General features: G+C 37.5%; 1 protein-coding gene across 6 annotated transcripts in view; it reads left to right on the top strand.

The window, feature by feature from the left end:
* LOC136255730 (phosphatidylinositol phosphatase PTPRQ-like) overlaps positions 1–17,863 on the top strand; it is a 124,459-nt gene that overhangs the window by 79,989 nt on the left and 26,607 nt on the right. For all 6 annotated transcript variants that reach the window (XR_010701060.1, XR_010701061.1, XM_066048568.1 and 3 more), the window contains 3 exons: positions 7,832–8,128; positions 8,185–8,472; positions 13,311–13,404. Coding sequence is in view for 4 of the 6 variants with exons in the window: in XM_066048568.1 (XP_065904640.1) it covers positions 7,832–8,128; positions 8,185–8,472; positions 13,311–13,404 (679 nt within the window). In the remaining 2 variants the exon portion in view is untranslated. The remainder of the gene's footprint in view (positions 1–7,831; positions 8,129–8,184; positions 8,473–13,310; positions 13,405–17,863) is intronic.

The raw sequence follows: 17,863 nt of genomic DNA, 5'->3' as shown, positions 1-17,863 counted from the left end.
ATCCCCTCAGTTGCCCAATTCCATTTGTGGCTGCTGCATGAACGTTACTATCACTGCATGTATATCATGGTCCCAGCACAAAATAAATAAATGAATAAAATTAATGAATTAAAATTAATAAATTATCGCCACTTAATGAAACATTAGTGCGGCCATGTAAATGTAATCACTGCTGTGAGCTTAAGGGTGCCACTATTGCATGATCTGCTGAGAGTACGGAGACTAGCGGAGTACTATGGGATGCTCTTGCTGCTGCATGATATGCAACCTCATGATATACCAAAGCACTGCTGCATGAATTTTATGGCTACTGCATGTCTGCTATTACTGTTGCCACTACTATTGAACTACAACTCTGCCGCAAGTAATTTACTTCTACTGTTTCATTGCTAATATTGCTGCCATAGCATGCATGCTCTTCACTATAGCCTTGCGAGTTATCACTGCTTCTGCAGACAGGCATGTCCTATCTGTTGCTTTCATGTAATACCATGCTTATGCGACTGCTACACTATTTAGTGACCACCTCAGTTGTATAATCCCACTCTAATCTTACTAGCTTATGCATTATCATTACTGCCACTGCCGCTGACATCATTATATTTCCATGATTGACCTACCATTAAGGTGTAACCACTCTCCAATCCCTTCTACACCAACCCCCCCCTCTATGCTATTAATCATGTACCTAGTGGGTATTTGTATACATCCCTATGGTCAAAAGTGTTTTTCTTTAGTAATACTATTATCTCCTTAAGCATGGCAACTCTTAGACGTGCTTGGGTTATTCCATTTCCACCTTTGCGTACGTGAAATTGCCACCGGTTGGTTACATTGCAGTAACTTTCTGTCGTTGAACATGCATATGTGACCACTGCACTTCAGCTGTGTTACTCTCTGCAGGCTTGCTCCATGTCCATGCATATGCGGGTTCAGTGGTGTCTACAGGCAGTTAGGAGGTGCGCATATCTACACCAAAGTTGCACGTCCCTTCTCCATGTATATAACAACACCTTACTATAAGGTTTCCTTTCCCTGGTGTAACAGTAGGATAGGTGTCATTGTCTAGGGAGCCTTTATAAGCTTTTCCATACCTCTGCAACCTATCTACCTTCTTATGCAATTAAATATTTCGTTTGGTTGCCAACGTAACTCGTAATACCTCCAGTATACACCAACTGTTGCATACCTGTATAGCTCAATGGCTGTTGCTTTCGCAGGTATGCTCCATACTCAGACGTATGCATGTTCATTGGTGGCTGCATGCAGGTAGGAGGCTGGGTGCATATATCAACATTTACCAGCTTGTTTTTGGGGGTACATACCTCCAATCCTCAGTTGCACTTTCCTTCGTCAGTACATAGTGTCTGCGTGCACAAGAGTACTCTTGTACTTTAAACTTGAAAGCATCTGCATACAATATTAACTGCTACATGTCTAAAATCATTGTAGGCTTTATACTACATAAGTAACCTCTCTAGCTCTAATTGCAAGTTTACTCCTGCTTACCAATGTCTGTATGTATAGTACTTGGCTGTATTCAGACTTGGAATACAACTGTTGCTGCTGCTTATGGGCTTTTACATTTATGTTCTGCTAACATGCTTGCAAAAATACATATCAGTATTTGCAAAGCCACTTAATGCTCACTAATATGTGCATACATTTGTTGCTGCATACAGATAGTTGACACTCGCATACAATCAATTGGCAGGCCTACTGTGTACATTGCATTCATGTCATATGTACACACTCCTTTATACTTATGCCATACCTGCACACTCCTTGGTACTCACAGGTTCTCAGGCATTAGTCCCTGCTGGTCCTGCAAAACTCTACTTAGTAAGATGCTTACTGCTATTGGTACACATACAGGCTCACCTGTATTCTCATTTGGTGTTGTTCTAATTTCTATATACCATCGGGATGTGTCATATGCTTCATGCATACTTGTGCTATGTGTGGTTATTATAACTACACTGTCTAAGTACTATTGTAATTTTATATGTGGGGTACAACAAGCTTGGGCAACTGGGGAAATTTGGAGGAATTTGGGTGAATTAGATGCTAGTTATGTAGCTGTAATATGTTATCAATTGATGCCAATGTTAATGTTCATGACATAGCTTGGTCTATCATTTTGGTTGCTGGTGATCGATTTCTGCAGTTTGATATGTCTTAGTGGTTTGCTATCATCACTTGCAAATGCTATGTTCATTCATCTACCCTATTTATGGAAGAACTTACTGCCCTCCCTATGATTTCCTCAGTTGCCCGTTATTCATCCAAACTCATCCTCTCTATATTACATATTATATGATCTATATATTGTCATGTCATGCATGATCTCATGTAGATATAATCTTACTTGCTATTATGGTATCATTGTATTCTTGTTGCATGATTGTTGAACTTGTGTATTGTCACGTCCACTATTGGCTTTGTGGGAAAATGCTATGTGATTAGCATTAGGAAAAAGAGTAGGCAATGCAGAGCTTGGTGCGGTGGAAGGGTGGATAGCTAGGTTAATAAATGTATTATATATATGAGCACATATGTGTAATTTAATCCTCTATAAATGGTGGCAGTTGCCACTATTCCCAGTGGTGGCCCCCAGCAACCACCATGTTAATACAATCTAATCCAAAACAGCCAAGCTGTAAAAAAGTGTGCGGCCCTCAGAAAGGCTATTGTGAAAAAAGATGTGAAATCCAAGGTGGCGGCCAAGACATGGCTGTGATGGTAGGTTAATGGTAAAAATTTTAATAACGACAATTCAGGTGAATTTTTGTGCCGCTTCACAAAATTTACCTGAATTGTCATTATTAAAATTTTTACCATTAACCTACCATCACAGCCATTTCTTGGCCGCCACCTTGGATTTTACATCTTTTTTCACAATACCCTCTCTGAGGGCCACACACTTTTTTACAGCTTGGCTGTTTTGGATTAGATTTCATTTCTTTTTGTATTTGTATACCCCAAAGCCGGCCCATAGGCCAGCTTTGGGACTTTTTTAACCTATGTTTTTTTTCTTTACCACAGGAAGAAGAAAAGATGAAGTAGATGTACTTTAAATATTTTATCAGTAAATGTACAAATTATATATATATATAATACATATGTGACCGGATTTGCGAAAAGGGGCCTTCCACACACATCCAATTTGCCAACTTTGACAATTGATAACTTCAGATTGGAAAGAGCTATTGCCTTGAAATTTGGGCAGTGGTGATTTCTTTGCAGCTGAACTCTCTACAAGGTAATTTCTTCTAGCTGATCTCTCTACAGGGAGATTTGTTTGTAGCTGAACTATCTACAAGGTAACTTCTTCTAGCTGATCTCTCTACAGGGTGATTTGTTCGTAGCTGAATTCTGTACAGGTGATTTGTTTGCAGCTGAGCTCTTTACAAAATGGTTTCTTTGTAGCTGAACTCTCTACAAAGTAACTTCTTCTAACTGATCTTTCTACAGGGTGATTTGTTTGTAGCTGAACTATCTACAAGGTAATTTCTTCTAGCTGATCTCTCTACAGGGTGATTTGTTTGTAGCTGAATTCTGTACAGGTGATTTGTTTGCAGCTGAGCTCTTTAAAGAATGGTTTCTTTGTAGCTGAACTCTCTACAAGATAACTTTTCTAGCTGATGTCTCTACAAGGTGACTAGTTTGTAGCTGAACTCTCTACATGGTGGTTTCTTTGTAACTGAACTTTCTACAAGGTGACTTCTTCTAGCTGATCTTTCAATAGGGTGATTTGTTTGTAGCTTCACTCTCTACAAGGTAACTTCTTCTAACTGATCTCTCTACAGGGAGATTTGTTTGTAGCTGAACTCTCTACAGGTGATTTGTTTGAAGCTGAACTTTCTAAATGATGGTTTCTTTGTAGCTGAACTCTCTACAAGTTAACTTCTAGCTGATCTCTCTACAGGGTGATTTGTTTGTAGCTGAATTCTGTACAGATGATTTGTTTGCAGTTGAGCTCTTTACAGAATGGTTTCTTTGTAGCTGAACTCTCTAAAAGGTAACTTCTTCTAACTGATCTTTCTACAGGGCAATTTGTTTGTGGCTGAATTTTCTACAGGGTGATTTCTTTGCAGCTGAACTCTCTACTTGGTGATTTCTTTGTAGCTGAACTATCTACAAGGTAATTTCTTCTAGCTGACCTCTCTACAGGGTGATTTGTTTGTAACTGAATTCTGTACAGGTGATTTGTTTGCAGCTGAGCTCTAAACAGAATGGTTTCTTTGTAGCTGAACTCTCTACAAGGTAACTTTTCTAGCTGATGTCTCTACAAGGTGACTAGTTTGTAGCTGAACTCTCTACATGGTGGTTTCTTTGTAACTGAACTTTCTACAAGGTGACTTCTTCTAGCTGATCTTTCTACAGGGTGATTTGTTTGTAGCTGAACTCTCTACAAGGTAACTTCTTCTAGCTGATCTCTCTACAGGGCAATTTGTTTGTAGCTGAACTCTCTACAGGTGATTTGTTTGAAACTGAACTCTCTAAATGATGGTTTCTTTGTAGCTGAACTCTCTACAAGTTAACTTCTTCTAGCTGATCTCTCTACAGGGTGATTTATTGGTAGCTGAATTCTGTATAGGTGATTTGTTTGCAGCTGAGCTCTTTAAATAATGGTTTCTTTGTAGCTGAACTATCTACAAGATAATTTCTTCTAGCTGATCTCTCTACATGGTGATTTGTTTGTAGCTGAATTCTGTATAGGTGATTTGTTTGCAGCTGAGTTCTTTAAATAATGGTTTCTTTGTAGCTGAACTCTCTCAAGGTAACTTCTTCTAGCTGATGTCTTTACAGGGTCACTAGTTTGTAGCTGAATTCTCTACATGGTGGTTTCTTTGTAACTTAACTCTCTACAAGGTAACTTTTTCTAGCTCATCTTTCTACAGGGTGATTTATTTGTATCTGAATTCTGTACAGGTGATTTGTTTGCAGCTGAGCTCTTTAAAGAATGGTTTCTTTGTAGCTGAACTCTCTACAAGGTAACTTCTTCTAGCTGATGTCTCTACAAGGTCACTAGTTTGTAGCTGAGCTCTCTACATGGTGGTTTCTTTGTAACTGAACTCTCTACAAGGTGACCTCTTCTAGCTGATCTTTCTACAAAGTGATTTGTTTGAAGCTGAACTCTCTACAAGGTAACTTCTTCTAGCTGATCTCTCTACAGGGAGATTTGTTTGTAGCTGAACTCTCTACATGATGGTTTCTTTGTAGCTGAACTCTCTACAAGGTAACTTCTTCTAGCTAATCTCTCTACAGGGAGATTTGTTTGTAGCTGAACTCTCTACATGATGGTTTCTTTGTAGCTGAACTCTCTGCAAGGTAACTTCTTCTATTGATCTCTTCACAGGGCGATTTGTTTGTAGCTGAACTCTCTACATGGTGGTTTCTTTGTAGCTGAACTCTACAAGGTGATTTTTTCTAGCTGAACTATCTCTTTCCATAGTTGCATGAACTCCCTACAAGGTAACTTCTTCTAGCTGATCTCTCTACAGGGTGACTTGTGTGTAGCTGATCTCTATACAGGTTTCTTATTTCTAGCTGATCTCTTGAATTCTCTTCAGGGTGACTGCTCTATTAGGATGACTGCTCTATTAGAGTATCTCGATCTCGCACTTGCTGCACCAAGTTGGATTTCGTGTTATAACTCCGTGGCTTTAAGTCTGATTCTTCTACACCATTGATGAGCCTTTCTAAGATGATTACTCCATCTGTATAACGATTTTCAAAGCATTACCCAAAGCGGTTTATCTGGTAGGCGTGGCAAGCAGTCGTTTTTTTATTAGCTAATCTCGATTGCGTAATTGTTACACACTGTTGGTTTTTTCGTTGTATTTTCCTGTTTTTTAACCCGATTTCTTTCAAACCACAAAAGGTTTGAGGTTCAATAGTTAACCTATTCACCCACCGATTTTCAGCTTCTTCCCATACGCGGTTTACCCTGTAGGCGTGACAACATATTGGTGTTATTTTTCGTGAATAATCGCTCATAACTCTTTGCCTGTTTATTGTATTCCAGCCAAAGTTGGTACCGAGATGCGCCTTTATATCCCCCTTCTGTGTGCCAAATTTCAAGGCAATCGGATATGGCATTCGAGTTTTATAGCAGTTTTTGTAAGTGTGCGACAAGAAAAAGAAAAATAAGAAGAAAAAAAAAAAACGAAGAAACTGAGCCAATTTTTGAAGTCGCATATCTCGGGAACGCGCGAAGCGATTTCGCTCAAATTTGGAATGTAGAGTGCTGCAGTTGGGGGGCATGTCCACAGCACAACTCGTCTTGTTTCATCAAGGAAGCACAGAGCTACGGAGGTGCGAAAATTGCGTTTTCTTTCTTCCTGTCAATATACTCACGGGTGTTACGCACCGGCTTCTTGGGCCGCACGACACACTACCGTGTGTCTTGATATTAACCCTCTCACTGTCACAACTGCCGTATGGCAGTTTCGATATATAAACGCCCATAGCATCACATTCTAAGCACTCTGTAACTTATCACTCTCAGAGTGCACCTGTTTTGACTGGCTATCTCTCTCTCATTTGCCATCAAAATTTACTTCATGCTACTTGCTGGCTCTGCTTACTGGCCATGGCTGAATCATTGACTCCTTCTTGTGCGGAATAAGAATTAACTGTAGTTACAATTCAGATATTCAGCAGCTACGCTTGTTAATATGTTATTTTAGCAGCAAGATATTATTGTAATCTTTGTAATGTAAACTTAATTTTTCAACACCAAATAGACTATATGCACTGCCAAAAACATTCTAAAAACATGTGATATTTTAACACGTTTTAGTATGTCACAACGGTGAACGACTGTGATAAATGTACGTAGAAAAGTACGAACCTCAGAAAATAGACTACTTACCAGTACTTTTTGCAGATCAATAGATTCCTCTATAGAATAGTAGCTGGAAAGAAGAGCTGAGTCCGTAGTGTTAGTGGCGAGTTATAGCTCAAGCCGCATTTGTTACCGGTACTTTTGTATGTGGTTTACAATAGTCATTCACCATCAAAAATTCTCAGGCACACTGCTATTCAATGCAAATTGATTATATTTTGTTCAATAAATAGACCACACATATAGTCTATTACTGAGCTGCATGCAGCCAATGGTTACATAGTAAACTGACTAGCTATCTGTATAGATTCAGTATAGCATTGTAAAATTATAATAATAATAATAATTTAGCCTTTGGTTCCAAGTGTGTTATCAAAGAAGGGAACTTTATAACAGTCATAATCACCAACAAAATAGTATGAATTCTAAATAATGCACACTAAATCACATGAAGTTACCATGAAATGACGGAAGTTACCATGAAATGCCTGTGCTGTGTAGATAAAGAGTGGAAGTATTTCAGAACAAGGTTGCTGAGTGAATAGAGTTGTTTAAACAGTTGTGGAATGCTATAAAATAGCAAAAACACTTTAAGAAGGTTACTCTTTGTTGATTCAGTAATAGAAAGCTTGTATGAGTTTCTCTTCTGCCGAAAGGAAAAAAAGAGGGGATTCCATGGAATCCTTTCAACCCCTATTCACGATGTGGCACGCCGGCTTTCTTGGCCACACAACACACTACCGTGTGTATTTTTTAATTAAAATATGGTCAATTTCTAAAATGCACTATTGTTTTCTTTTAATTTGATACTATAAGCTTCTTGCAAAGATCCACCAGAGGGTTCTTTTTAGTTGAAGAGTGTTTTCCTAGGTGGTATTTTTGTTGTTGTTTTTTTGTGTGTTGTATTAGGATTTTTTAAAAGAAATAGTCGATCCCTATTATGAACGGTTCACAATATGATTATTGTGTATATTTTAGTGACTATACCAGTTATTTCTGAGCAGCCAATGGACCAAACAGTTATACCAACTCATGATGTTAATTTCACGTGTATTGGTCAAGCATATGGAGATGTGAAAGTTAGATGGTTTAGAGGACTACATGATAATCCATTAGTAGATGAAGCTATTGTTACTACTACTATTACAGCTAACCTTATTACTAGTGTACTGACTATACCAAATGTGTTAACTAGTGATGAAGGAAGATATCGATGTATATTGACTAACAGTGCAGGTTCAACTGACAGTGACTTTGCACAACTTGCTATAACATGTAAATAAGACTGAATGTGTTTATTGTCATATTAACATGTGTTATTGTTCATACAGTTCCTCGTCCCACAATTAATTCCCACCCCATGGATGTAATAGCAGACAATGGGTCAAGTGTGACATTTACTTGTGAAGTGTTTAGTTATATACCAGCCAGTCTCACATGGCTACACAATGGAGAGGTACTAGATGAAGACCCAACAAGAATTATTACTACTACTATTACAAATACTAACATTTACACCACAACACTGATGATACTAAATGTACAATTACCAGATAGCGGTTGTTATGTGTGCAATGCTACTAGTATATTGTCTGATACTGCTATGTTGTGTGTAATTGGTAAGTGATATTGTTACTTGCATAATAACTGTATACACAAAAAAATTTGGAATTTTCAACTAGAGTAGGGACCATAGCACATCGATAAAAAGTACTGAAACAAACTGGAGTAGTGCACGATATTAAATCACAGTAAAACAATAAGAAGTGTTATATCCCTACTGTGCTCAAGATACCATATATAATGGAAATTCACAGTAGGGATATAACACTTCTTATTGTTTTACTGTGATTTAATATTGTGCACTACTCCAGCTTGTTTCAGTACTTTTATCGATGTGCTATGGTCCCTACTCTAGTTGAAAATTTCAAATTTTTCTGTGTACTTGTTTGTCAACTTTTTTTTGTAAATAATTATTATGACTGGAGAACCCACGCATACCGCATCTGAAATGGCGCCGCGCGCCCCAATTATCGTCTGAAAAGTGAAGTATCCATTACGCTTTGTTGTCAGCTATATTCAACCCATTACGCAGCATTTTCAAGTCAAGAACTGTTCGAAAAGCACCTCTGCACACCGAGACGCATTCTGAAAGAAATGATGCCGCTCGCCCCAGTTATATTAATTATCGTATGAAAAGTGAAGTATCCATTACGCTTCGTTGTTGGCTGTGTTCAACCCATTACACAACAGTATGAATCAAGAACTGTTTGACAAGCACTTCTGCTATCAAAATAGCCACTATGAAAAATACGGACGATTTCTGTTATGTGAAGGGAAGCCATCACATGCTATCGCCAAATTGACACTTTTCGCTGTCAGCAAAGATGAATGGGAGACAAAGGAGGACTCTGGTAAGTCCATGAAGAATGCATTGTACATACTGCGGTATGCCAAAAGGCACTTGTCGGGACAAAGTGATGTCGAACAGCGAAAAAGTCAAGCCCGTAGCCTTAGCTGTTATCGAGTTACGTTTGTCTGAAGGCATCAGTCAGTCAGTTACTCAGTCAGTAGAAAATTCCATTAAATAAATTATTTTTAAAATTCCATAGCAACTTGTTGAAAGCATTTCGGGTCGATCTGAAAGCTTGTTTGGGCTTATTTTCACCTATCCAATACTGCCTGATCGTCGTTAGGGGAAATTGAGGCTGTTTTTTGGGTGATATTATTTCGTGGGCCATGCCTACTCCTTTGTGGTCCCTACTATACACTACTATCGTAGTGTTTGACTATATTTTAAGAATTTTCATTTTATGAACACAGAAGAGTGCCAACACAAAGTAAGCACTATCAAAAGGATTTCATGTTAGTTGCATAACTGCTTGATTTTGCCTAACCAATCGTACCAAGCTGTTATGAAGAAAAAAATAGGCTGGTTTTTGGGGTGATATTTTGGACAAGGAAGCCGAAACCTCCATGATTGCCACTGTACAGTACTACCATATTATTAAATTTCAGATATGTAAACATTTACATAGTGATTCCTTTTCACTTGGTACTGTACTCACTAGTGGATAAAGAGAGAACAAGGGTAGGAGCTATACTTGTAAGAAATCTTCAAGATACTCTAATAGAACAGTCAGTCATAACTACACTAATTAAATAGTCACAAAATCCATATCAGACTACATCTACAAAATGTGTAAGAAGACTATAAAAGTAGAATTAACAAGTGATTCACAGCCCTTCAAATTTAGTAACAGCAGATAGAAGGTTGCAATGGTTTCGACTGGAACCTCCACTGAAAATAGTGCGCATGTACGAAATCAGTTTGCAGCACAGGCAGGCGGTGATGTAGTTTGCAGACTAGCAATAAAGTGCTCAGTGATAGTAAAGCTATGTTAACTGTAGCTATGTGTAAGTTAACCTTTAATACCGCTTCAGGCTTCCAGCACTACCCCTGTCAAGATGGAGAAGACAACCATGTGGCACGAGACATTGGAAATAAGAGTGAGCCTGTTGGACGACAACTTCTCCACTGACTTTTATTCAGAGTGTATCCACTTTCAAGAACAAATAGAGCAGTCAATTATTCTAATAGTTGTGTACTCTATTAAAACAGTCAGGCGCACCAGAGAGTAGCATAGAGCATTCTTTAAGCAGCTAAGATACACCATGTATCTCTTCAGATAAGATTTCCTTATATTCTAGAATGAACCCAACATGTCTGAGCATTAGACCAACTTCTGAGGGTCATATCCAAAAACTGTGCATACGTTACAGTTAAACCTGGTACCACACTGTGCTACAATTGTGTTGTGCTCCATTGCATGTCATGCAGTTTCAGAATTTCCACTTTTAGCTATAGAGACTGCATGGCATAATGAACTTTCATTCAACGTGTAATTTCTAGTAATACTTATTCAATACAGGTCAGCCAAATTACAGTGGTCCCTCCATTATCTGGCTATCAATTATTTGAATGTTTTATTATCTGAACTGTGGAAGTAACTGTTCTATTAGCGTATTTTGCATAAAGTGTATGTTTGTTCTATTAGAGCTCTGTATAAATGTGTGGGCTTTGTTTATCCAAACTTTTCCAATATCAGAACACATATAGTGCCCAGTGAGTTTGGATAATGGAGGGACTACTGTAACTTGTTAATAGTTATACAGAGAATGTCTACAAAGCATACTCTCTATCTAGAGAGGTCTGAAAATATATCCCACAATAAAATTTTGAAATTTTAGTTTTCAAAGATTGCCACTTTTTGGATTAAAATTTTGCTATGCCCCTAGCTGTATACATTATTATTCCTTTATCAACATCAGAATAAAAATAATATGAATGAGTTTTATATATAACAGAAATTCTCCATCATCTAAATGTACATGTTCCATACCGGTGAAATAAAGTCTGAAAGTTGTTGAGAGTTTATAGTGCAGTTGTATTAATTCAAGTGTTCTTTTAGCAGGTTTATAGACCCTGTGTGCACTAAGGCGTGGCACTTTATAACATCATCAAAATGGTACATTCGCCATTTTTGATGGCAAAAAAACGTATTCGTTCCATACGCTATGATGCTAGGAATTTTTTTTAAATTGTAATGCAAAGTATTTATACTGAAAAACAAAGGAGTACTGTTAAAAAGCAAGTTACTAAGTAAAAGTACATAACATATTGTTGCATGGCAAGTTATCCCACCTATAAGGAAGGTTTTGCAATAGAATGCTTGATACTTTTGCCCTCATTTTCCTCCAAAATCCCCATAAATCATTATGAAATCTGAAGCCATAGCAACTTTTCACTGGACTACGCCTTAGTGTGCATGGGATCTATAGGCAGGGTAGTTCTACGTTTTTGAAAAAAATCTACTTGAAGAAAAGGGTCCACAATTTTAGTAGTAAAAATATCCACAATTTTAGAGAAAAGGTCAATAATTTTAGTAATGAACTTCAACATTTTACTAGCAAAAATCCAGAAATGTCACCAAATTCAATCTTTTTGGTATCTTATTTTCATGGGGTGCATGACTCAAGACCTCCCTAGTTTCAGTATACTTTGCATGCCTGATACTACAAATGTCTACCACACTATACACCGTATATGACCGTAGCTCAAATACACGCAGGGGCTCAAATATACGCAGGGTACAGCTAGGGGACTGTCATAATAAACGCCGGGGCTCATTTAAATGCAGGTGCTAATAACACGCACTGAAATAAATGCCAGGGTTCTAAACTCGTGTCAGCTGCTAACTAGTCTACAGTAATGTGTCGTCACCAGTGTTATGATGTCTTGTCTTGTTCGACTATGCCTTCTCTTCTGCTGATGGCCATAGCGTATTTATCATGGTCATTGTCATCTTTCCACCCGACTTCCAATGTTTCACCCAGCAGAGGAGTCCAAATGGTTTATGTACGTGATGGGCTATGGATTTCGTATTTCGTACTGGCACCTGTCATTCTCAACGAGTGACTAGTAAGAAATAAATGCCCGAGTCCAAATTAACACCGGTCTCGTTTAAACGCCGGGTCAAAAATGATTTATAGGAAATAAATGCCCTGGCTTCTATACGGTCATATACGGTACACAAAAACAAGAAGGTCCACTTTTCATCCAAAGAACCTACCCAGTAAAAGTCTGCTTGTTTAGCATCAACTTTAAGATATTGTATACCCAAAAAATTCTCCTATATACACACAAGTCATGTACAGTACACTTAGTACACTGCAATATTAATGCTTTACTGTTTGCATGTCAGCTTTTATATAGAATTGCACTTCAGAGACTGAACACATTATACATAATGAATAACTTCTTTCAACATGCAGTAATTTACAATGCTCATCCAATCAAAATTGTTAATAAATTTAATCTAAGAAGGCACAACTTTTCCTGTAGGGGCATGCACCCAGAACCCCCTAGTTAGAGTACACTTCACATGCTGAGTGTACTTTGCACTAGCACTTGTTGAATAACTTTACTGGAGATACTTAAGCAAATCTCCTTGTTGTGTAAACCTTCTATAAATTTCTAGATCCGCCACTGTTGAGTGTTCCATTTTCAATTGCAGAATTTAGATGTGCAATCAAAATCTATGCAGATCTCTCCACTAACATGTAACTCCAGTACCTTAATAATGACCATGTGCGTATAAACCAAAACTGATCTTAAGGGATTTTAAAGGAAAACCAAGCATTTGTTTATATTGTCCATGTAATTATTAATATAATAAACTTTAAGCCATTTAAAATGTTCAAAATCTGTTGATAACTGGGGGCTGTGCTTCCCAGACCCTGTAAATCTAGAAACTGCTTTTTTGCATTCACAAACCCTGTCAATGTTCTGTATATGTTTTTATTTTAACTATAACACATTTGCCTTACTTAATTATTGTACAAAGTAATACTTCATATTCGTCCACATTTGTAATGCTATTGTGTACCATGACAGATCCTAATATAGTTGAAAACAGAAATCTTGATATCATTACTTCAAACAACCAATCTGTTGAATTCCAATCACCTTTCAGGAGCGGGAACATAAGGTATATCATTTCTATTTTTGCATGCATGTATGTATGTATGTTGAATTTTGATTGTTGTATTTTACACTTACATACTCATATGGTCAATGTATTGAATATACTTGCAGTAATAAAATTGCACTTTGATTTACCACTTTAGCGTGGGTGTTAAAAGGCACTGCTTGGGTTTTAACTCACCTACTGCCTGGGAAATATCATGGTAATACGGTTTGCTCAAGGATTTGATACCCAATCAGTTCAAAGATACAATATGCTTTAACTCATTATATTGAGCAACATGAAGCATTTAGTTACAGGTTTGGGTGTACAAGTTAGGCTAGCTCAGTGTAGTTGCTAAGTTTCAATTAGTTGACAGTTACTAAACGACAAAACAGTTGTTTGAGCAACGTGTGGATGCATGTTTCTACCTACCATGTGTCAGCCATTGAGCAGACCACGGAACAACACAAAGAGGGCAACTAGATTTAAATAGATGAGTAACTTATAATCCCAACTACTTAACTTAATATCAAGACACACGGTAGTGTGTTGTGCAGCCAAGAAAGCCGGCATGCCACACCATGAGTATATTTACAGGAAGAAACAAAACACGATTTTCATGCATATGTAGCTCTGTGCTCCCTTCTCAAATTGAAATTATTTTTATACTGCAAATGCCTTTCACCTTCAGCACCCCACATACCAAATTTGAGCAAGATTGCGTAACACAGTCATGAAATATAAGCCTTCAAAATTCAGCTTGATTTCTTTTTTTTAAGGGGGGGCTTAGATTATTTTCTTCACACACTTTACAAAAACCATTATACAATGCAAATGCATAGCACGATTTTCTTGAGCTTTGGTACACTTTAAGAACGTATTGTGGCATGATCGTGTACCACGTTTGGTGTAAATCTGATTAATAGTCATAGAGCTATGGACGATGATCTGTGTTTAAAAGGTTGACTTGTTATCATGCCTACAGAGTAAACTAATTATGGTTAAAAATCAGTACTGTAAATTGTATTCTAGCATAAAAGGTGCAGGATTTACTTTGTAACAATTGAGCAACTACATCTCATCAGGTTTTTATGAAAATTGAGATACTCTAATAGAACAGTCACTGCAAAATCTTAATAGATACCTAGGAATTTACTTTGTTATAAAGCGTGCACTATTGTAAAGAATACAGGCACTACATATATATATACAGTAGGGAGCAAAAAAAAGTTTACGTAGTGTATTGTAGTTACTCTGTAACGAAATTAACACTGCAGTAATGAAACGTAATTTGTGATTACTGCATGTAACTACTGTACATACATACATATGTAGCTACTGGACGTAGCTACTTAGCATACGTGTTATAGCCATGAACAAGCAAGCACAAAATTAAGTTGGCTTTGGGATCAAATCGGTAAGTATTTTTCTGTATTGGTAGAGCACTAGTTTGTCTTATATCATCTTCATTGCATCTGTAGATAAGAAGAACAATGATTTGTGTAACAACTAACCTCAAAGCCAGTTTATGATTGGCTTTGGGTATATATTTAAAATACAAAAAGAAGTGAAATCCATGCAAAACAACCAAGCTTTATAAAAAGGATGCTTCCTTCAAAAAAGCCTGAGTGAAAAGAGTTGTAGAAATTAAAGGTGGCGGCCATGAAGTGGCTTCAATGATGTTGATGATAATAAACTTTATTAATGCACAAAGGCCATTATTAAAATTTATTATCATTAATATCATTGCAGCCATTTCATGGCCGCCACCTTTGATTTCACAACTTTTTCACCCTTGAAGGCTTTTTGAAGGCTGCACCCTTTTTATATAGCTTGGCTGTTTTTGCATGTATATTAGCTTACTGTCTCAATAGCAAAGTTAGTAGACTAAGTACTTTCAATCATCAGATACTGGGGGTGGGTGCTCTGTAGTTATTTTACCTATTAGATGAGTGTCCCTAGAGATATATCACGATTGTGTCGGGTTTTGCTGATCTATACACTCTTAGCCTTCAGGTCTGCACCCCTCATGCTTCAGGTGAGTATTAGTGCTGACCAGTATTGAAAAATAGTAAACGGTATACCTTCCATAAAAAGTATCACGGTGTTACTAAATATCCCGGTATTAATGTAAAGGCCATTGGTATTAAAGTAACTGCCATTTACCTCAACAAAAACACCATAACCCATGGTAGCTCAGCAAGTATCAGGTACAAATTACCACATAAAAAAACTTGTTTACCCAGTTTGGTTAGCTGGCTACATCACCACCTGCCTACACACATTGTCACATGTCTGGTTACTCTCTAACTATGGGATGAAACAAGCCCATAGGGAGGCCATAATGCCCCAATGGTATGGTGGTATTAAAAAAAAACAGGCGGTATCAAAACCGATATCACTAAATATCACAGATTAACAATACTGGTGTATCGCCCAGCTCTAGTGAGTATGTATATACTCACCTATTCCCAAGTAGGTATAAATATACTCACCTGTAGTTTGAGGGCTATATGCTAAATTATACACCTGGCGGCACATTTGAAGTTCCACGTGATCATGATATTATATGTATTCGCCTTGGGGTTTATCACCAGTAAATTTCCTCTGACTTTGGATTCGGGGTATATATAAGTAAAATACACCTTGTAGCCATGGTTTATGTAATATATACCATGCCTCATAATTAACACACACCATAGAGCACAAAAACACACCATACACACAAAGTAACATAACAAACTGACTCGTGCGTATTTTGTCATAGCTTGGCATGGTAGAATGAATAGAGTCGTTTGCTTCCTTTAGCAATGGAGTTGGCTCACAGCACAAAATCAATTGTGACATCTAGTAAAATATTCGTAACCAACTAACTCGCGTGAATTTCATCACAGTTTGGCTGGTAGATTAGTCGTACACTTCCTTTAGTAATGGAGTTGGCTCATAGCACAAAATCAATTGTAACATTTAGTAAACATATTTCTGTATATTACTAGGACTTGTCCGTTCATTTCAACAAACGTAGTGACAACATTATCTGCTGCTAACCACAAGCAACCATCATCAAATTCTCCAGGTATGTAAATCCAGCGATCACACTTGAACTGGCTGGGGTGACTAGGGTAATTGGTTACTTGGTGCAGGAGAAGAAGCCTGATTGGCTCAGGTAATTGATCATACCAGCACCCGTGTCAGGCTATTATCCTGCAAATAGGCATGATGTGCAGTAGTGTGCCACATGCCAAACCACAGGTGAGTAGTGCTGTGAACCTGCAGAGTTTTCTAAAACCAGTTATTGGAAGGTGAATAATTGGATATTGACCAGTTATTGTCTGATTGTAAATTAGCAGACATTATGGCATAAACATGCCTTTTGGAAGCCTTAGGGTGGTACCAAAGTGACCATCAACATCCTGCCTTACAATAACAGCTATTACAAGCACATATTTACACATGCTTTGAGGATATGCTATGATGTTAACACTTGTCAGCAGGGGTAATTTATGGTTTACCAAGTGGGTGGGAAAAACCAGTTAAAAGGCTTCTTAGCCAATAATTGGCTTGACCTATAGTCCAGTCATTTTATGAAAAAAAAGGGTCAACCTTTAACTAATTGCAACACAAATGGTTTCAACAGTTTCTAGCACAGAAAAATGTGCTCTATAACATATCAAAAGTCCCGGAAAATCCCATAAGGGGAAGTGACCTTTTGCATGACCTTTTTAGCCATTTTTAGCTAAAAATTAGGATTTGTGCTTCTATTTCAGCTGTACATTGTCCAAACTATTTATATTTGGTATCAAATGATTGCTCTCACTATAAGGAACAAGATGACACTTGTTTGGTATCCATAGCTTAATCTGTTCTAAAGTTATCATCATTTTACTGGACAAAACTAATGTTATTTAGTCCCGCCCACGCACTTAATTAAATTTTGGTTTAAGCTATTTATTGCTTGTCTAATGATAGTTTTCCCATGGCAAGGGACTATTTTCATAACATAGGGTCTTAATGAAGACTAGAAGGTGAATGTGTTACCATGGAAACCAAGAAATAGCATAGTTTATATACAATTCAGTTGTTTTCATTCTCCATTGTCATGAGGATGGATTTAATTCTTTACAACTCCAAACCTGACATTGTACAAGTTAAGTTATGTACATACACAATGACACTCATTATAATAGAATTGTACTTTAACCATGGCTGTGGTAGGGAAAAATCTATTCTCTTGTGTATATAAATGGTAAGTTTCGCTTTCATTCAGTGTTGGTATCTATATCATCTTCTTCATGGATTGAGGTATCTGAGTTGGTGCAGTCTGTTCCCTTGCAGTTGCCACAAACAGAAGAGCATTTCACCTTGTATTTCTTGCAAGTGCATCTAATGCTGCTACAGTCAGTGTGGCAGTTACATCTAATCATTTTCAACAGCTCATCTGGAGCAGGTGATAGATCAGTTAGCACAGGCATCAGTTTTC

This window comes from Dysidea avara, chromosome 5, assembly GCF_963678975.1.
Source record: "Dysidea avara chromosome 5, odDysAvar1.4, whole genome shotgun sequence".
In the NCBI taxonomy this organism is placed as follows: Eukaryota; Metazoa; Porifera; class Demospongiae; order Dictyoceratida; family Dysideidae; genus Dysidea; species Dysidea avara.
This window is presented reverse-complemented; position numbering and strand designations above follow the sequence as displayed.